Genomic DNA, 20,780 nt, shown 5'->3' with positions numbered 1-20,780 from the left:
TTGAACCCTTGGAGCCTGGGGTGCCTCAGGCCACCACAGAACAAGGCTAGGTGGGGCCAGGCATCCCTCCTATCCTTCCCCAATGGAAACTTCATACATGTTGGTCCCGACAGGTCACAATCCATTCTTCTCCACTCAGCACAGGCGGAGTGGGATTCAGTGCTCACAGCCTGTGATCTCTAGGGTGCTTTTGGGGGAGGGAAGGATAGAAGGAAAAGGAGAGGGGAAGGGAGAGAGGGAGAAAGGGAGATCCGGAGCAAGCGAGCACAAACGAGATCAGGAAGGAGGGGCCCGGATGCAAATGAATAGGTAGGCGGGGCCCACATGCAAATGAGTTAATCGGAGCCCTGCGCCGGGCTGGCTCACACTCGGACTCTCTAAGCTCCGCGCGTATCCCCGCCGGCAGGTCCAAGCCCGCGCAACCCCTACCGGGGACTCACAACCCTCCCGCGGATCAGGATGTCCTTCCAAGGCAAGAAGAGCATTCCCCGAATTACGGTGAGTCGAACCCCCGCCCCCGCCGCGTCTGGCGCCCCTTGCCCACGGCGGGAGTGGCTTGCAAGCGCAGCCGACAATCCTCCCGGCCCTGCCTGTGAGTCCCACGCCTGCTTTAGTCCCCGGCCAGGCGCCAGCCTTCCCTCTCCTCTCCTTCCTCTGCTGCCAGCGGCGGAGAGAGCTCTCCAGGCCGCGCGGAACCCATTGCTCAGCCGGTGCTCAGGCCCGCGGTCCGCCAGCTCTCAGGACTCTGGTGCTTGACTTCGATAGGCGGGGTGAGCGGCCTGCTACCCGGAGCGTAGGTGGCTGGCCTCCTGTCGGGTCTGGCGTGGGGCAGATGGGGATCAAGCGGACATTGCCTGGAGTTCTGTCTCCAGGATGACCGGCAATCTCAGTCTTTGTTGGCCCCGGGCCTGAAGGCACTACGATGTCGGATGCTGTTCCTAGAGCAGCCCGTGGGCAGCCTACCCCCTGGACGCGCCGCTTCGGTGTCTTTAGTGCTTTGTCCGACACAAAGCGATTTAGCCCTGTCTACTAGATCTGGTGCCCCTGGAGGCCCCGAGCCCCTGCGCGAAGCTGGGTTCGGAGACTCCACGGGAGGTGAGTACTAACTGACCGCTCCGACCAGCATCCCTGCAGCACTCCCTTTCAGGACAGACCTCCCCAAAAGCAGAAGGTCAGTGTGTCCACCGGGCCGGCCAGGAAACAAAGCCTTCCCACTGGAGGGGGTGGAGGACGGCCCGAAGCCTAGGAGGAAGAGAGGGAGGCTCCTGGGATCAGCTGGACCAGGTCGGGAGCTCTAGGAGGTCTCTAAAAAGCTCTGGACTTGTTCCCAGCCTAAGAGCTCTGGAGTCTAATCAGGCTGTTGGGGAGGTCAGCTTCCTAGCCTTCTGGGGGAAGTCCACTCCTTTAGGGGGAGAAAAAACAAACCTCAAAGAGGAAAGAGACCCCACTCATAGGGACCAGAATTAGTTCCTGCCTCTTGACTGCCTACTACTCCTAGGGATCCAGGCCTGAGGAGGAAGTGCCATTAGCCAGCTGGCAGTGAGTGGAGATGGTGATGGCAGATTCCTGCCTAGTCAAGCGGTCCTGTTCATGGAGAGGGAGATGGCTGGAAGGAACCCCCATCCCCCACTCATCTAGATGGGGCCTATCACAGTATGACTTGTTCTACCAAACTCAGGAGGACCCCAGAATGCAAATTCTGCTGCCTGAAAACAGGAGTCTAAATAGGGACCTCAGAACTCAAGATTTCTGGCTCAGTGGTTTCTTCTAATGCCTGAGTTTTCCTAGTTTTTTTTTTTTCTGAGAATGGCTAGAACAAGGCGGAAGAGGAGGGGTGTGGTCCAGAGTGGCAGCCCTGCGAAGTGGGTGGCTGTGGTAGGCCTAGGTAGACACTACTGCTCAGTGGGGCTGGTCACTGAGCAGCTACAGACATTTGAAGAGAGACTTGAGCTGCAGCCAGGCTATGTGTGGTCAACAGGCTACTTCCAGCATGCGTCAGTCCCTTCAGCTTCGTGTCGGACCGTACCATGCCTGTCTCACTTAAGGACTCCTGGGCAGGGTGGTTTCATGGACATGAATGAATCTATGAACTTCACCTGTAGACACTGACATGTGGATTCTATAGAATGTGTACAAGTTATTCTTTTCAACCCCTCCCCAAATATAAAACTTGAAAACTCTCTGTGATTCTGAGCTGTACAGGCAGAGGGATGGGTGGTGTGGGCTGGGACATAGTTGCCAGGCTTTTGGAAGAGTGTGATAGTGTTGGGTAGAACAGGAGAACCTGGAGAGTTCAGTCCGACACTCGGCTGCTGGGCAGAACTGGAAACTATACAAAAGATACCCGCCCCCATCCTTGCAGGCTCACAGGGCTCTGCTTGCCACACTCTCAGCTGGTTCTCCTGGCCTCAGACGGATGCTATAACAGAGCCGAAGCTGGCTTAGGCCTGGCCCAGCTGCCACATGGGTCACAGACATTTAGGGCATGTGGCCAGGCTTCCTTGTTTAGGGTCAAGTGCGTTCCCTGGTTAGTTCTCAGGTAGAGTTGTGGCTCATGATGGGTAGAAAGGGACATCAGTAGGTCTCCCCTCTCACATGTGCGCCCCCATTTCATGTGTGTTTCCACTGTTCTCCACCCAGAGCCAGGCCATCAGTTCTGAGGTCCGTGCACCGTTAGTTCACCCACAGTCTCTGCTTTCTGCCTGACCCATCCCTCCTGGTTGGTCCTCAAAGTGTCTGTCTTATGGGTGCTAAGCACTGGAACCAGATTCCGTGCCTCTATTTTGCTGAAGTTAGCCCACAGGGAGCTGTCCTTATCCACAAACCCTGTCTTCACACACGTGAACGTCTTCACACTGCAGCAGGGCCTGCGGCCATTTGATCCACCCCTACCCCTTCCCACTCCCGCTGCCCCCCCCACTCCCTCCCATCCCTTCATGTCCACGGCCTCTCTATCCGTCAGTTCTCTCCATCAACTCCCAGCCCATGTTTTCTGGTGCTTCTGTCCATATCACTGGCCAAGAGCCTCTCACCTTCCTGAACAACCTATGACGCCACTTAAGCAGCAATTGTGCCCCTCTTTTCATATCATAATCTGTTCCCCCCGAGAGCCCAGGTGATCTCTGTATCAGTCAGAACTAATCTGATGCTCTGTCCCCAGTATCCTCCCATGGACTCCAAATCCTGTATGTCCCAACCTGCACCGCTCTTCCCACTAGCTGTAGCCCTTGTGTTGTTTTGAGAACCAACCCAAAGGCTTTCCTGCCTCGGGGGCCTTTGTACAGCTGCCTCTAGCCTGGAACAATCCCCCCACTTCTGTCACACTGCACGAGTGCCCCAGAAAAGCCCCTGTGGTGCTCAAGGTGGCCTGAATCCCTCTCACCCTATCTCTGTGCTCTTCTCTGTGTTTGACCTGTGCCTTGGTGGAGAGAAGCAGAGACACACTGCCTCCATCTGTCTATCCCTAGGCTGTAATCTCTGGAGCCAAGACGAAGATGTCTGTCGTCTGCTCCGCCCCACGCCTTCTGATACCACCACGGGCCTGTGGCATTCTGGTGTATCAGCCTGGCTCTGTTTTGCCTACCTAGCTTTGTCAGTACGTCAGTACAGGTGGGAGGGAAGCACGCAGGTGCCCCTTGAGAACGGTTAGGTCACCAGGTCTTCCCTTAGGCCCGACTTTTTTCTGATAGTCAGATGGCAGGATTCAACAAAGCAGCTGCTTCACTGCCGTACTTTCACCAACACAGCCTTGCCCTGCTGTTCCCACTCGCCCCCCCCCCCCCGCCTTCGGCATCTGCCGAACAGTTAGTGCCAGGGTCATGCTGGACACTGTGTTGAGCACCCTGTTAGGAGTACTGTAAATAAACCTTTGAGCTGGTTCTTATGGCTGCAAAATGCATCAAAACATCTCAGTCATTCGAGGGGAAGAGGTTCCTAATGGTCCGGAAAGTCTCTATCGGCACCCACTGTTTTGTCTCTTGTCAGAGTGACCGCCTTCTCATCAAAGGTGGGAAGATTGTGAATGATGACCAGTCCTTTTACGCTGATCTGTATGTGGAAGACGGCCTGATTAAGTAAGTTTCTACACGGGGGCATTTATAGATATGTGAATGTGTGAACATTGGTTACCTGGCACTCGGGCGTCTGCTTTGGGGTGAGAACCATGCAGATGCTTTCTTTTCCAAACCCCTGACCGTGGGAACCATCCTCGAGGCATGCTAGTCTTTCCAGATAGCCACGAGTCCTGGAGCAACACAATGGGACCAGTGTCCATGTATCTTCATGTTATCACTGCACTTAGGACAAGTCTGTCTGGGCTCCTGCAGACAAGCAGAAAACACTGACCTGCTCTCTCCTCTGCTTGGTGTGTCATGGAGCTCCAGAACGGTGTGCAGACAGCAAACAGGGACTCCAGTTATGGTCATTAGACAGCAAGCAGGGGCTTCAGGGGAGACCAGGAGGAGAGCCATGTTGGCACAGCACTGGGCCCTACACACTGCCCTCCTGAGATAGCAAGTTTTATTCTCTAGCTTCTGGGCCCTCAACCTGCTTTTTTTTCTCATGGTCGTGACTCCAAGCCCTCACTTCTTAGAGCCACCACCACGGAGCGTGTTTGAGTTCTGATCTAAGCTCTCTATGAAGTGATGACTCTTTTTATTGCTTTCAGACAAATTGGAGAAAACCTCATCGTCCCTGGGGGCATCAAAACCATCGATGCTCATGGCCTGATGGTACTGCCTGGGGGAGTTGACGTCCACACCCGGCTGCAGATGCCTGTGCTGGGCATGACCCCAGCTGATGACTTCTGTCAGGGCACCAAGGCGGCCCTAGCAGGCGGGACCACTATGATACGTGAGTGTGCAGGCCACTTGCCAGGTAGTCACGAAGCCTTGACTAGCATACTGGTTCGGGCTTCGGTGCATATTTTTGTGTTATCACAACACTTAGTGCGAGACTGGGCTTCTGTGGATACTTAGGCACGCTAGGACAGTGTGTGACCCATCTCCTTGTTGCATGAAGTGGTTTCCTGAGTTCTGTTTCAATATTAAAATTCCATCTAAAACATGCTGGGCACATCCGGGCTTCTCTTTCTGAGCCAGTTGCCCGGGCTAGCTCTAGGATGCTGTTAGGCTCTGGATAAGCAGATGTGTGCCCACTTATTCCTTCCAGGGGGGTTGGCTGCTGGCCAGGAACTGGGGTTCAGAAATTCTGGTGCTCTGAGCCAGGAGAGTTGAGCCTGAACCTTGCCTCTAACGTCTGTTTGAAGTAAGTTCTTGCCTGTGTTGAGAATTGAGGCTGTGGTGTTTGAAACAGGACGTTTACACCACCCTGTTTGATCCCCTCCTGTGCACATCTCTATTTGGTCTCAATATTATGACCCCACATACTCAGGCTTGTATGCCTTCTCGGCGGGAGGAAAGGGTCTCTCCTCTCCTCTAGAGTCTGAGGATGAAAGATTTACCACACACATTTCTTTATGCACCTGAAACACAGTAAATACAGTCCCCGCTGCTACGAAGGAGTACCGTTCAGGAGACTCCGGGCACTTCCCAATGACACTGAGCCATTGCTATAACCACAGCTTGGCTTGGTTCACTCTGTCAGGCTGAAGGAAAACAAGCAGCAAGGTGGGCCACCTCAGGATCCTGGGGCTCAAGTGCATGCGGTGGGCCAGCACAGCTGCTCTGTTAATGCCCCCCTTTTTGGAGGTGTCTCCAGAAGCACAAATGGCATCCACTCAGGGCTGGAACATGGGCTATGTCGTGCATATGCCTGCACCCAGGGTCCTGGCTGGTGATCTGAGGGATGGACAGATGGGATGGAGGTACAGGGAGTATGGTACAGAGATGAGGCAGCCGCTGGATCCTGAAGTATATCAATTTGTTTAGCAGCCCTTCTGAGCTCTCTCCTGGCGCATCCCAGGCTTGGCCAGTGAGTAGTGTGTGGACTTTGGAATGGGAGGGAGATACCACGGTGGCCATGTGCAGGAATGATTTGTACTGTTGGGGGCATGTGGAGTCAGCGAGGCCATGGAAACTGACTCAATGGAGGAAGTTTTCTGGAAGCATGCATGTCCACAGGGTCAGTGCTGTGGACAGCTGACAACCCTTCCCCGCCCCCCCAATAGTCACTGCTGTCCCGTGAGAAGCTAAGGTCTAGGAAGTGTGGGGTTTGAACTCAGGCTCCCTGCTCAGTGCTCTACTCAGAGAGGCTGGAGGGACATGGGGGAGAAGATACCTGTGTGCTGATTGGAAGGAAAAGGAAGGTGATAGGACAGGACCTTCCTTCACTGTGTCTTCCTCAAACCCCACTCTGGTCTCCAGAACGTGAAGCCAAATCCCCCTTAGAGACAATAGTGGGACACCTGGGCCAGGCTTGGGAACCTGGCTGGACATGCTGCCCTCCCCCCCATAGTGGACCACGTGTTTCCGGAGGCTGGTGTGAGCCTGCTGGCAGCCTATGAGCAGTGGCGGGAGCGAGCTGACAGTGCAGCCTGCTGTGATTACTCCCTCCATGTGGACATTCCCCGCTGGCACGAGAGCACCAAAGAGGAGCTGGAGGCCCTAGTCCGGGACAAAGGTGAGTGGCAGTGACGGGTGGGGTTACCCGAGGACCTCTGTGCCTACAGGCAGACCGAGGGTCCCCTTCTGGATCTCCTGGGATTTGCTACAGTCTGCCAGCCTGGTCTCAAGGCAGGTGCTTAGGATTGAGTTGGAGAATCACCCAAGGTCAGCTGTGCTCTCAGAGGCTCCAGACGAGGGGGGCCCGTGCCATGAGCACATCCTGTAATTCGTGTTCCCACAGACGCTGCCCTGACCATGCTGCCCTTGGCTCTCTGTTTTCTAGAAAAGAGATGCCAGAAGACACATTTACGGTTACTTGGGGGCTTTCTCTTAAGAGGTTCTTTTAAGCTCTGTATTGAAACGGACTCATCTGTAAATAAAGGTTGGCTCCATTCTACATTATCATCCTAACGCTAAAAGCACACCAGAGGTTCTCAGTGGGCTTGACAAAGTCTTACGGCACTGGGTGCTCGCCTCACTGCCTTCCTCGCGCTGTCTGTAGCTCACAGAGAGCATACTCGTGAGGAACACTGCTGCCTGTCTGCTATGACCCCAAGGCCATCTCCTTTGGCTTGTGGTTCCCAGAGAGTGGCAGCCCTCACATTGGTGCCTTTTGGGGCATAGGACCCTCATGTCCTCCACCTGGCTATAGTGGACTCTGCTCTCCAGGTAGCAGTTAGCCCCCTGCAGCCTCGTGTCCCTGAACCAGGTGCCTGCAGAGCTCCCTCTCCTTGTGGGGATCGCCTTCTAGTCAGAAATTGCCATCAGACGTCACACAAAAGTTATCATTCGGTTTCTCCCAGTGTTTCCCACATTATTATTTTTTATCCAACAAGGGGGGCAATGCCCTTGGCTGGGTGGGTTTGGGGCTGCCTTTAGGCCTCAATCGACCTTCATAGGTCCTGGTCCTGGGAGGTAGGCAGATTCTGGCTGTCCAGGAGTTAGAAAGGCTCAGCCTTGCTCCTGATTGGACTCTAATATTGTGGGCATCAGCCCCTCTTCCTCCTTCCTATGTGTCTGAGGTCCCAGCCCTGAGACTCTCCTGCCCCTCTCAGAGTGTCGTGTCGTTAACATTCACTATGAGCTGTGGTATCGTGAAGCAGGACTCAGGACCTGTAGGCAGGTTACATGCCAGATGGCCCAAGAGAGGCTCCCCCAGCATGCCAGGCCTGGTTGCTTTTCCTGAACAGAGCATATGGGACTTGGGCCGCAAGCCAATTGCACTGCTCTGTGTCCTGCAGGAGTGGAGATCTGCCTGAGAGTTGGTGGTGAGAGTAGGTATATTCTTACCTGTGTGCCCACTGGGTGAGCAAACAGTCCCAAACGTGAGCAGCAGTCAGGCAATGGCTGGGGCCTAGCCGACTCTGTCCATGTGGCCTGGCTCGTTGATGGGGAAGACTTGCCTGCAGGATGCTATGCTATCTAGCTCAGCTTTTGTGGGAGAAATGTCCCTGTCCCTGGGTTCCTCTTCTGGTGCCTGAGCCTCTCTAGCCTCTTTTCCAGGTGTGAATTCCTTCCTGGTCTTCATGGCGTACAAGGACCGGTGCCAGTGCACTGACGGTCAGGTGAGGAGGCCAAGTTCACACGGAATGAACAAGTGGGGTGTCTTGGGCTGTTGCTGGAGAGACAACCCTACAAACACGGGACTCTGCCTTCCTCACAGATGTATGAAATCTTCAGCCTCATCCGGGACCTGGGAGCCTTGGCCCAAGTGCATGCAGAAAACGGGGACATCGTGGAGGAGGTGAGAGAGGTTATGCCACCCACGGGATTGGCTGGGTGGGTCAAGCTGATGCCTAGTTTGTGAGTCCCAGTGGGCAGACAAAGCTGGGTGGAATCTTATGAGAGCTGTGACCTCTGTGACACTTGGATGGGAGAAAGGGAATGTTAAGTCAAAGGTCAAACAGCCCATGAGTTAGGAGGTCTTAAAAGACATTGAAACCACAACGTGGCTTTTTCTATGATGGTCACAGATCTTGCCAAAGTACCCCTGCCAGTCCCTTGGGAGACTGCAGTGTGACACCCAGGGTCTGGAGGGGCAAGGGGGGCTGGCTGCCTACCAACAGACTGAACCTTGGGCCAGCCTTCCCCAAGCCCATTCTGCTACACATTCTTTGTGGCTGCTCTATTCTGGGATGGTCAGGGGCCCAGGACTATGCTCAAGGTATGGGGCTTGCTGCCAGGCACCTCATGTCCAGGGTTTGGGATCCTTGAAACTGGAGCAAAGCGTCCTATTGGTCATTTAGGAACAGAAGCGCCTCCTGGAGCAGGGCATCACGGGCCCTGAGGGCCATGTCCTCAGCCACCCAGAAGAGGTAAGTCTGCCCTACTGAGTATACCATTTCCCCCCAACCCTGGGCTAAGCTGGCCCTGCTTCATGGCCTGAGCCGTACCTTGCTCACTTTGTTCTCACCTTGTGGGCTTAATGCAATGACCCTCTGCCTGTCCAGTATCCATCTCAACCACTTGTCACCCCACAGCCCTTACCTGAGGCAAGAAGGCAGTGCATTTGGGTCCTGAGAACCGTGTGTGTCAACCTAGATTCCAGACACTGGACCCTAGGCTGGGTTCTTGCTCCAGCAGAGATGCATGCCCCCAGTGCCTACAGTCTCGTGGGTGATCTTTGGGTGTCCCAGAACTCACCTGGTCAGGAAGTCTCAAGGCTTCTCGTGTTCTGATTGTCCTCTCCCTTCACCACCTTCAGGTAGAGGCCGAGGCTGTGTACAGAGCAGTCACCATTGCCAAGCAGGCCAACTGCCCACTGTACATCACCAAGGTGATGAGCAAGGGAGCGGCTGACATGGTTGCCCAAGCCAAGCGCAGGGGTGAGTGCCAGCGCTCACTTCCTACATGTTCCTAGCCTCCCTGAGCTCTGCTGACAATTGAGGACCTCTGGGCACTAAGGAGGGGAAGACCCAGTAAAAAAGTAGGCCTCTTCATGGGGCACCTTACTTATGTTAGTCCTAGGGGCGCAAGCTCAGGGAAAGTTTAGGAGCCCTGTGTCCCTATGAGGGATGGGGCTAGACCTGAGTCTCCAGCCTTGTTAAAATAATAACTGTCTACTAGGGGTCTTTAGCAAACTGGGGCCCTGTGTATATCTGTTCCCAGGAGACCCAAGGGCAGAATTCTCTGAGTATGTATCTAAGAGGGGTCCTTGAGTCCACAGGCTGTCTCACTTTCCTATTTGCTATGGGTTCAGGAGCTGGGATCCACATTCTGATGGCTAAGGGGTTCCAAGACTATAACACCTAGACTAGCTAGAGGCAGACACCTATGTCCTAGCTAGACTGTGTGGCTCACAGAGAGGCTGGCTGTGAGCTCCGAGGGCCAGAGAAGCCCCTGCGGCCACCAGGGTACTGGAGAGGCCCACGATTGGATTGGGACGTAAGTCCAAGGTCATGCATAAAAGAGGCAGCCTGTTCAAGAACAATGGAGGATCTGGAATCCATTTCCCCACCCAGTCCTATAATGAGACCTCATTTCCTAGCCATGCCTTGAGACTGTGGAGTCCCTGGGGCGGAAGTGGATGTGTACAGGGACAAGTTTTCTTCCCAAAGACTGACACAGAAAACCACCATGTTTACAAGAGAGAGGATGGGTTGTGTTTGCCAACACAGGATGAACAGACCCTGCACGGCTTACCCAGGAGCCTCACCACTTCTCCCAATTAGCTACTCTGCAGTAGGACCAGTCCCTACCCCACTGAGCCTGGGGCTTATAGGAACAGCATCAGCCTAGTTCAGAGCTCTGGTACAAGGCCCAGACCTGGGACTCAGGGCCTCTCTGAGTCTGAACTGCCAGGTTTAATTGGTTAAGTCCTACTCTGTGGCCCAGCGAGAGTGCCCAGCAGTCTGACCCTCAGCAGAGGTATAGAAAAAGGATCATTGTCTCAGCCGCTGTACCTCCCAAAGAACCACCTCACAGGATCAGCGACTACTCAGGGACTCCAGAAAAAAAAGCACAAGCTTTTCCTGGTCATGAAAGCAAAGGACAGAGAGGTCGCCGTGCGAGACACATGCAATGGGGTGCCTGCCATAATCCTTGCTCACTTTAGGGGTGGTCGTCTTTGGGGAACCTATCACTGCCAGCCTGGGCACTGATGGCTCACACTACTGGAGCAAGAACTGGGCCAAGGCTGCGGCCTTCGTCACGTCACCCCCTATCAACCCAGACCCTACCACCGCGGACCACCTCACCTCCCTGCTGTCCAGGTGAGCAGCCCTCCCACCAAAGCTCGGGTCAGCCTGAGGCCTCCGAGTCTATGCTTCCTCTGGACGCCCCCTGAGGAATCCCAGGCTTCTTCAGGAAAGCCAGTTGGGGAGGTACAGAGCTCTCTGGTCCCAGCTGGGATTCCCCACCTCTACGCCCTTCTCTTGGCCCCTCATGAGTCCATCCATGGCCTTCATATTGTGCCCACACTGTCCGTTCTCTCCTTTCTGGACTTAAGTACCAGCTCAGATCCCTCACAGCCGTAACTGGCTGCCTAGGAGGCTGGAGCTGACCCAGCTGTGGCCAGTTCTGGAGGGCCCATCCCTGGGCCACTCTGACCCTGGCTTGTTCTCAGTGGGGACCTCCAGGTGACAGGCAGTGCACACTGCACCTTCACTACTGCCCAGAAGGCCGTTGGCAAAGACAACTTCACACTGATTCCGGAGGGTGTTAACGGTGTCGAAGAGCGTATGTCTGTGGTCTGGGAGAAATGTGTGGTGAGTCTAGGCCTGGGGGTGGTTGTGGCAAGGGACCCCGCCACCAGAAACGCTCATGAGAGATACTAGCCTTATCCCTTCAAGCCTTAGCTTAGCCGTCCATGGCACCTAGAGTTCCCTCCCTGGAGGTTAATGTCATATCCATCACCCTGCACACCACAAATATGAATTGTTACATGGTGATGAAAAATTTTACATTTTTGAAAATTTAAATGAAGTGACATAAAACGGAAAGAATTCATCATAGCCAGGCAGAGTGTTGCAGGCCCATAGCCCCAGCACTCTGGAAGCTAAGGGGGGAACTATTTGAAGTTTAAAGTCAGCCTGAGCTACACAGGTAGGCAGGCAGGTATGTACACAGACACAGGCTTAGAGGGTAGGTCTCCCTCTTCTGCATGCTGGCCCCTCTCTCGAGATCATCTGCCATGCCTAAAAACCGGGGTGACTGTCAGTGTCTCAAGGGACGTCGGTGTTAGTATCAAAGCATCCTCATTTATTCAGAGAGGCAGCGAGAAATGGGGCTGTGGCCACAGAAGCAGCCACACCACTAGTCTGCCTTGGCACTGCCATTGGTGCCCTGTCTGCGGGGGTGGGGGCATTTGTACCACTATTATTGCCATGGTGAGGCCATGGCTGGAGCCCCTCCTGAGCTTGCAATGCCCCGTGACATCCGCAGCCCACCCTCCCCCCTCAGCTGGCTCTCTGAGCTTGCGATGCCCCATGACACCTGCCGACCACCCTCTTCCTCAGCTGGCTCTCTGAGCTTGCGATGCCCCGTGACATCCGCAGCCCACCCTCCCCCTTAGCTGGCTCTCTCACTTCTCAGGCTTCAGGGAAAATGGACGAGAATGAGTTCGTTGCTGTGACCAGTACAAATGCTGCCAAAATCTTCAATTTTTACCCCAGGAAGGGGCGTGTGGCTGTGGGCTCTGATGCTGACCTGGTCATCTGGAACCCCAGGGCCACGAAAGTCATCTCTGCCAAGAGCCACAACCTGGTGAGAATGCCTCCCTTCTTAGCAGGACCTAGCTGGACCTGCTTTCCAGGAGAGCTACCAGGATAGGTGGCAGGTGTCCACCCTCAGTGTGGCTCAGTGGGCAGCCCTGACCTAAGCAGAGCACATCTGCCCAGCACCTCACTCAGCCAGTGTCTCGTCTGTTGTCCCCAAGGGGGTGTGACTGGGTCTGTTGACCCATCCTATAGATAAGGAGACTGAGGCAGAGGGTGCCACACCTGTCTAGGCAAGGACAGGCAACCCCCTCACTCTCCTCGCTATGACAGCAGAAGAAGGCCGTGACTCGGGGGGCTGGGCTGGCTGAGGGTCATCCTTCTGTGTGTCACTTGTCTGTCTCAGTTGCTTTTTATTTTTCTGGGTGGGGCCTTAGCACAGCACGTGCAGGTTACCTGTAGTGCTGGCCCGCTGGGGGAGGGGGGGCGGGGTCAGGGCTGAAGGAAGCTGCACCTGTGGGCCTCTCCCCAGAATGTAGAGTACAACATCTTTGAAGGAGTGGAGTGCCGAGGAGTGCCCACAGTGGTCATAAGTCAGGGCAGAGTGGTGCTGGAGGACGGGAACCTGTTTGTCACTCCAGGGGCTGGCCGCTTCATTCCCCGGAAGACGTTCCCCGACTTTGTCTATAAGAGGATAAAGGCTCGCAACCGGGTAAGAGGCTGACCTGGGCTGACAGGACATAGAGTGGGTAGCAGGCCTGGAGTTCCCAATACAGTCTGTGAGCTCTGCTGTGAGGTCCTGCCTCCTGGATGACGTGGCTTTGGAAGGCAGGGTGGAAGCCATCACTTGCCCCAGATATACTAGATCATTGCCTGTTGTAGGGGAAGTGGCCAGGAGGCCAGTGGCAGGCCTGGTCCTCCTGTCCCCATCATCAACTGCCTACTCGGTGATGGTTGTATACCCTTTTTGTCATAGTGGTCTATAGGAAATATGGGTATAAACTCATTTATAATCACCTCCCTGTATAAATTCCCATGAAGACACTAATGCGGTCCAGAGCACGTCACCAATCTCCACTCCGTCTGAGGGGTAGAACAGGAATGGAGACGCTAGGAGGAACCTATAGAGGACAGCTCTGTATGAGGAAGACCCAGTTCCATTTGCAGAGGGAGAGGGGACCATGGTGGGAAATGGTTCAGTCCTGCCCACTGTCATCTGCTGGGCAGTGACACCCTTTCCCCTTGCCAACAGGATCTAGTCCTCCAGAGCTGGCTGAGACCACATTAATAAGTAGGCCCAGGAGCCCAGAGGGGTATGAAACTGTGTGTGCTCCTCTATGCAGGAAAACATGGGATTACAGAGCTGGGTTGAGTTGGGGTGCAGAGCAAATAAGCAGGGTACTACCCTCCATCAGCTTAGCTGGCTAAACCCCCAGCTCTCTCAACCCCACAGCTAGCAGAGATCCATGGTGTGCCCCGAGGCCTGTACGATGGGCCTGTCCATGAGGTGATGTTACCTGCCAAGCCAGGGAGTGGCACACCAGCTCGTGCATCCTGTCCGGGCAAGATCTCAGTGCCACCCGTGCGTAACCTGCACCAGTCGGGGTTCAGCCTATCTGGTGAGTTGGGTCAGGGCATGGGGTAAGAAACTCTCCTGCCAGGTTCAGCCTGTGCCCAGAGGGCTCTAAGCTCTGCTGGGAACCCAGGTCTGTACATATACAGGGCACATCTCAGGGGTGGACCTGTGGATAGCCAGTGGGGATACTGTAGAGTAGAAGGTAATGACCTTGGTGAAGGGCCTTATTTGGGGTCTTATGAGGGACAAAGAGGTGTGCACCGCTCCCGTGGAAGCCCATTTCTGTCCCAGCATTTGCCTTTGGGGGGTGCTGTTGAGATGAACGAACCTGCACTTTGAATCAATCTTAGAGAAGACATGTCAGCCCAGAACTTAACATAGAATGTTCACCCTCCATGGGAGGAGAGGTGTTACCTCTGTGGGGACCCAAGCTATATATAATACAGCTTCCTCAGCGCCACAAGCTAAGAATCACCAGTGAAGTATGAGGCATGGGTCTGAGCTGTGTCCTCAGCACTTGGGGACACTGTAGAATGTACCTGCCATGTTGACCAACAGAGTTGGCTTTTAGTGAGCAGCTTCTCAGTCCCCCATCTTGCCTACAGATCAAAGCCAGACCCCCTCCACCACCCCTCGCCCTTGAGTGGGGGCTACATTGCTATATTGTCTTTGTTGTCTTTGCTGTCTCCTCTCTCTGCTTGGGAGGTGATAATAGTTCCTGGTCACTTGGTAGGATAAGTTGGAAGTCCTTCAGAATCCACGATCACCGTGAAGGAGGGGGCAAGCTCCCGCTATCACCAAGGGCCCACACAAAGACCCAATAGGGCAGGCTTCCTGGAGGGTTGGCCTTCCTGTCCCCAGAGATTGTAGAGTCTTTGCTTATACTTTTCAGCCATTCAGATAAGCAGCCTGCCTGGCCACCTTGCCCTATCAGCCATGGCTTTGGGGAGAAAACCCACCCTGGGTACACACTGCATGAGGTTGCGTAGCTTCTTTGTGGTCCCAGTTTAGTGGGTACAGCCAGCCACGTCTACCTTCCCTTTTGGATGGAAAGAGAAAGCCTTACCCTCCCTCCCATCCTTACCACACTTACTTGCCCTTTCTTCAGGGTCTCAGGCTGACGATCACATCGCCAGACGTACAGCTCAGAAGATCATGGCACCCCCTGGAGGACGCTCCAACATCACCTCTCTTTCCTAGACTTGGGGTCTGGTGCTTTCCCCACTGGCAGGGTGTGGGGACCACTCACTTTAGTTAGCCTCTTCCTTTGTAGATGTTATCGTGAAAGGTGCTCAGCCTTGCCCTCCTGTACCCTATAAACTCTCCCTTTGGAGTCCCAGATCCCACTATGAGGTACCCCCTCCAGAGGGCTGAATCCAGGGAGAGTTCACTGCCAGAGAGAGAGGACTAGGCATGGCAGTGAGCTGGTGCCTCTTGCCCACCTGGCCTTACCCGGAAGGCCCTCCATGAGAATTCTCTGCCTTGAGCCTGTGAGCTTTGAAGGGTCTGGGACTAGGCAGGGTGGGCATTTGCTGCTGCCTCCCCCTAAGGAATCACTGCCCTGTAGAAGCCCCCCAAGCTTCCACCAGCTCCATGTTTCTAAGGTGCAGCTACCCCTTGGGGGCCTGTCCCCCTGACTGCCCTGGTGTAGGGAGGAGAGCGGGCGAGTGGAGCCTCCGTCTTGTGGAGCTGCTGTGACTTCAGGGATCCATCCGATACTCAGTGCAGGGTAGCTCCCTCCCACATAGACACTTCCGAGGACCAAACCTGAGCTCCTATAGCAGCCCCCTCTAGGGGGTTTTATGATCCCTTAGCTAAGACACTTTCCTTTTCCTACAGACTGTGTTTCCATAGGTTTATTAGAGTAGCAGTTTTGTACTGTGAGGAAACCATAGCCAGGGATCTGCATGCTGCTGTACCAGATGCCGGCCATCGGCCACCGGCCATGCCTGGCGTGAGTCGGGTCAATAAAAAAGTCTGGGTTAGAAGCTGCCTGTGTGTTGCCAGCCAGACTTCCTGCCCTCCCAAGCATTTGCACAGGGACCAGGGAGCCCCTTCTGTAGCTGCCACCTCTGGTCAGCTGCATGCTGTCTAGCAGAGTGGTCTCTGCCTGCTCTGGGCCACAGGCATGGCTGGATCTGAATGGTGGGAGGTGGGCTTCCTCCTAGGGTTTTTGGCTGTGATCCTCAGCCAGATGGTCAGCAGGAGGACAGCCATGTTTTGACTGGCGGGACTCAAACCACTCCAGCTGTGATGAGGCAGTGAACGGAACACTGAGGCGTACTCTGCAGGTGGGATGTGGTGTAACAGGCAGCCCAGCCGCGCATAGCCAGGCCCCACCCCTGGAAGGCAAGTGGCTAGGCAGTTCCTACCAGTGCCTTCTTGCGGTTGGAATTGCTGGACTAGTCTCCTGGCTGCAGTCTCTTCTCATGGAGGTGGGTGGGTCTCAAGTTCTTTATCTCAGGCAAGGGATCCCCCTAGAAGCAAGAGGTCTTTCCCACACTACTTGTCCCTTCTCCCCCCCCCCCCCCCAACAATCCATTCTCATCAGCAGGAGCATGTCCATGGGAGCTGACTGCACTGTGGACATCCAGGACTGTCATAAAGTTTCTCTGGTCCTAGCAGCAACCCTACTGAAGGCCCAACCTGGCAGCCCTGCCACTGTTTTGGGAGGTCACGTCCTCTGGGCCACATACACATGATTTTTTTTTTTTTGAGACCCAATCTTATTATGTAGCCTTGGCTGTCTGTAGACCCAACTGGCCTTGAACTTAGAGATCTGCCTGCCTCCCAAGTGCTGGTATTCAAGGTGTGCACACCACACCCAGCAGCTTAAGACTTGAACCTTGGGCTTTGGTCGGCTGCTGTGCTCTATGGCAGTGTTTTTCTGCTTCCGCTGGCAAGGACAGGGGTGATCAAGGACTCTCCATCCCTGCCACAATCAAAAAGGAGAGTGCACTCTCACCAAAGTCACCCCTTACACACTTGTACAGACCCCCAGAGTTATTCCCTTGGGTGTGCCTGACCTTGCCAGGCACTGGAGGTCACCATTCCACAGGCAAAGGACATACAGAACAGGCGATGCAGCAGTTCTTAAGACTGTAATTCTCAGAGGTGAAAACTATACACAAATTGCAGAAATTGCCAGAGCAGTGTGTATCTCTAGAAAACATTCTTTGCCATCCCACCCACTCCCTCCCCCAACCCCCGCCCTCAAAGACGTCTCAGAATCAGCAAGGCCTGTTCCCGTCCCCACAGCCTTGAGCAGCGAGCTCAAGGACATTCTGGCCAGGCCACAGCAAAGACCGGCACAAGGCTATATACAGCCAATTCCAAAAGGGTCCAGAAATTCAAGGGCTCCTGCCCCAACGTTCCACTCTGGCTGTCTGTAATCTGCCAGCCTACATTAGAGGGGCCCACCATCATGATGGCTGCGTGACTCCCTCTATGTTGCAAATAACCATGGTCTATGTACCAAGGGTCCTCCTTGCCCAACCACCACTCTCGATGGGCACCCATGGCTCCCAGCAGTTTCACCATACTGACAGCCTTGCGGGCAGGCTGGGCGGTCAGGCCTTTGCCCCACTGCTGCCTCCTCCTGGCCATCCTGAGTCTTCAAAGCAGCCTGAGAGAGAACTGCCCTTGGATACGGTCCACTTGGCCTAGCTGCTCCCAGATGAGGGGCAGATGGAGCCACACATGGGCAGGGCTGTGGGCTCTGGCTCACTGTCTGCAGTGGGATCTGTCATATCTGCAGTCTCGGAGCATGGGAGAGGCTCGTTCATGAGTTCCTGGCTCTTCTTCAGCCTGGGCGTGGGGGAGACGACAGCCAAATGGATCTATGTAGCCCACCAAATGGCACAGCCTCTCTAGCATCCCAGGACCCACTGATGTAGAATATATATGGCTTTTCCTAGGACCCATGGGACGTGTCCTTCAGGGATGTGGTGTGGGATGCCAGGAATGCTCCTTGTTGGAAGCCCTGTTCTGGCACATGCTGGGAACACAGGGAGCTGGACCATAGACATGGATGGTGAGACCATTGGAGGTATGGGAGGCTCAGCCCTCTGCTGCTAGCCACAGGCTCCACATGGCAGCTCATTCAGAGGAAGCCGAGGGAGCTCTAGCTTGGGGCCTGTTTCAGTGGGTAGTGCTGGAACAGCTTTTCAAAGAGCATGGCCAAGCCCACAAGTCATCATGTCCTCTAACCACAGGGTGGGGCCAGCGTCCTCAACCAGACCCACATTGCTTCTGCATCCTCCCCAGCCTAGCACAGAGCCTCTACCTCTGGGAAGACCTCCCTGCACATTGCTTCTGCATCCTCCCCAGCCTAGCACAGAGCCTCTACCTCTGGGAAGACCCCCCCCTGCACATTGCTTATGCATCCTCCCCAGCCTAGCACAGAGCCTCTACCTCTGGGAAGACCTCCCTGCTTCCCAGGCAGGGGGTGTGCTGACCCCTCTCTTAGGCCCCACTATACCAGGCTCTCTTCACTGAGGCTGGTGTTGGCAGTCTGGGACCTGTCTTTGCCACTGGTACTAAGGAAAAGCTTTTCTGAGTGAGTGACCCAGTAGCAGGTGTGACTAAAGGGGCCGCCAGGAGGTAGTTGGCTCTGGTCTGAGCCAAGTGTGTCCCTGAGATTCTAACCCCTGGATCTGAGTTCACCCAGAATGTCCCCAGGGAGCCCCTGCAGAGGCCTGAGAAGAGGTCGCTCAACTTGACCTTCCATATCCACTGCTGGTCCTTCCCCGAGAGCACGGGCCACATGGCTGCTGGGTCATCTGTGTTGTGTTAAGCCCTGTGCCCCACTATGGCCCCTCATATACATACACTCACTTTTCTCTGTTAAAAATCACGAAATCTTGCTGGATGGCATCCAGACAGTCTTGCAGGTAGTCGTTCTCCTGTGGACAGAAAGACCGCTTCGGTGACTCATGCTGGACGCCAGGGCCAGTTCCCAAGCGCTGCTCCCACCACTCCCTCCTGAGCTCTGGGAAGGCAACTCCTGGCTTCCACGGAGCTCTGCTCTTCAGAAGCCCAGATCTCCTATCTCTGAGAGCAGATGCACCTAAGACCAGCTGTGGGGGTGGGCATGGCAGGGCAAAGACACTGCCTCAACTCTCCTGTCCTCACTGAACCCGTACCTGGCCCCCGTGTGTGTCCCTTCCCAGAGAATCTGATAGGGACCCTGAAGGCCCATATTTCTCCCTCAGAACCTCATTTGTGTCTCCCAGCAGCACAGCCAGGCTCAGAGGTGACGGACTCTCGGGGATGGGGGGCTATAGGGCACAGCTAATGGGTACCAATAAGAACCAGGACAGCAGCTTGGGAGAGGGCTTTAGGGCCATAGATGGGCTGTAAGTCAGAACATGAGACTCAAGAGCCGTGCCTCCAAGAGATTTTCTCCCCTGGCTCGGAATCAGTTTCCTGGTATGGGTTGGGTTTCAAAACACGACGGTTTTCGGAACTCTGTTTATGGGGTTCAAGGGAGGTTCCATATCATCTTGGAAGAATGCGGGGAAGTGAAAACACATGCCTGGGCGGACTGAAGATTAAAGGCTGAAGGACATACAAGATGGCCATGTTCTCCTACCACAAGGTGGTAAGCAACAAGCTGGGGAGGGGTCCTAGGATAGGAGATATTGCTAGAATCCAACCCCTTGTGCCCATGGTAGTGATGGCACATCCAAGAAGCCAAAGCCCAGGGGGGCACACTGAGTCAGGAGGAACCTGTGGTGATAGAGAAGCGGAACCTGGAGCTCTTGGTGGTCAGAGAGGTCAGAGTTAGCTAGGCAAAGGCTACCAGCTGCCCAGGGGCAGGAAAAGAACTGCACACCTGCTTTCTAGATCCAATATCCTATGATCCTTTACCTGGAAAGGGTTCAGTCCCCTAAGTGGGAAGACAGGGCTAGGTTGCAGCAAATGCATGCTGTGGGGACCAGGTACCTACAGCTATCTCCACAAAGGGGGTGTCTAGTGCTTAAAAGTCTGCTTAGACCTCAAGTCCTGCTCACAGAGCCCAGTGGCCACAGACCCACCCTTTCTCTGGATGCTGAAGGCAAGACCCCGGCAAGGCTTTTGGCATCTGTCAATGCTGGCTTTCCTACCAACTCGACCTGTGGGAAGCAGCTGTTATGATGAGGGATGGGGGAGGCAGATGTAGGTTGAGAATAAAGTGTAAGTTATGCAGATCGGCACATTTGAGGGACCCAGTGTGTAGCATGGTAATAGGAGTTAACAACACTATACTTGAGGTTCCTGAAAGGATAGATTTGGAAATTCAGCCTTTTCCCCAGCTTCGCTTTGATGATTATTTACCATTTTTTGCTTGTAATAACAGAGCAGTTTGTACACCGCAAGTATCTATAGCTTTCAGGCCAATGACTCCTAAATAAAACTGCTTGTAAAATAGCTGTTGTAGGGGGCTTGGGCTCAGTATATATCACATTGCAATGCTGGGAGGCAGAAGCAAGCAGACAGATCACTGTGAGTTCAAACCTAGCCTGGTCTACAGGACAACCAGGTCAATTACACAGAAAAATCCTGTCTCAAACAAAAAACAGGAAGAAAGGAAGGAAGGAAGGAAGGAAGGAAGGAAGGAAGGAAGGAAGGAAAAAAACTACAAAACCACATTGCAAAATGCAAGCCTGAGAACTAGAAGTCTGATTTCCCAGTAGCAACTTAAAAAGGTAGGTAGGCATGGTAGCCCATCTGTAAGCCCAGTGCTCGAGAGGTAGAGGCAGGGGATTGCCAAGGCAGGCTGGCTAGCTGGACTAGCTGCATCAGTGAACTCTGGGTTCCTCAAGAAATCATGCCTCAGAAAATAAAGTCAACAGAGTGAAAAAGATATAGGACAACAGATTCTGTCCCCTCCCAGTGTCCACATGTGTCCACATACCTGCACACATGTGTGCCCCCTCAGACATTAAAAAGCAGATGCTATAACAAATACCCCAGGACCAACCAGCCTACACAATTACCAAGAAG

At 54.4% G+C, this 20,780-nt stretch overlaps 2 protein-coding genes across 3 annotated transcripts in view; one reads left to right on the top strand and one right to left on the bottom strand.

Annotated features, from left to right (window-relative positions):
* The first annotated feature begins 346 nt into the window (after positions 1–346).
* Positions 347–15,779, top strand: Dpysl4 (dihydropyrimidinase like 4). 2 transcript variants are annotated; one of them, XM_041667092.1, is made up of 14 exons: positions 347–498; positions 3,985–4,073; positions 4,667–4,851; positions 6,415–6,579; positions 8,067–8,128; positions 8,227–8,307; positions 8,810–8,878; positions 9,268–9,388; positions 10,618–10,774; positions 11,128–11,269; positions 12,096–12,266; positions 12,750–12,929; positions 13,671–13,836; positions 14,902–15,779. In XM_041667092.1, exons 1-14 carry the CDS (start codon positions 460–462, stop codon positions 14,991–14,993), a joined length of 1,719 nt encoding a protein of 572 aa, XP_041523026.1. In that variant the 5' UTR covers positions 347–459; the 3' UTR covers positions 14,994–15,779. The 2 variants fall into 2 exon arrangements, with proteins under 2 accessions (XP_041523026.1, XP_041523027.1); XM_041667093.1 differs by lacking the exon at positions 347–498 and adding an exon at positions 727–1,095.
* A 1,100-nt stretch (positions 15,780–16,879) lies between these two features.
* Stk32c (serine/threonine kinase 32C) overlaps positions 16,880–20,780 on the bottom strand; it is an 85,383-nt gene continuing 81,482 nt past the window's right edge. Inside the window, exons 11-12 of the mRNA XM_041667301.1 lie at positions 18,630–18,697; positions 16,880–17,600 (exon numbers count right to left, since the gene is read on the bottom strand). Of these exons, the coding sequence (XP_041523235.1) occupies positions 17,456–17,600; positions 18,630–18,697 (213 nt within the window). The 3' untranslated portion in view covers positions 16,880–17,455. The remainder of the gene's footprint in view (positions 17,601–18,629; positions 18,698–20,780) is intronic.

The sequence above is a fragment of the Microtus oregoni genome, unplaced genomic scaffold (genome assembly GCF_018167655.1).
Source record: "Microtus oregoni isolate MIOR12 unplaced genomic scaffold, Mior012 000016F_ref0000370, whole genome shotgun sequence".
NCBI classification, from domain to species: Eukaryota; Metazoa; Chordata; class Mammalia; order Rodentia; family Cricetidae; genus Microtus; species Microtus oregoni.
Note: the sequence above shows the minus strand (reverse complement) of the source record. Positions and strands in the feature narration are given on the sequence as shown.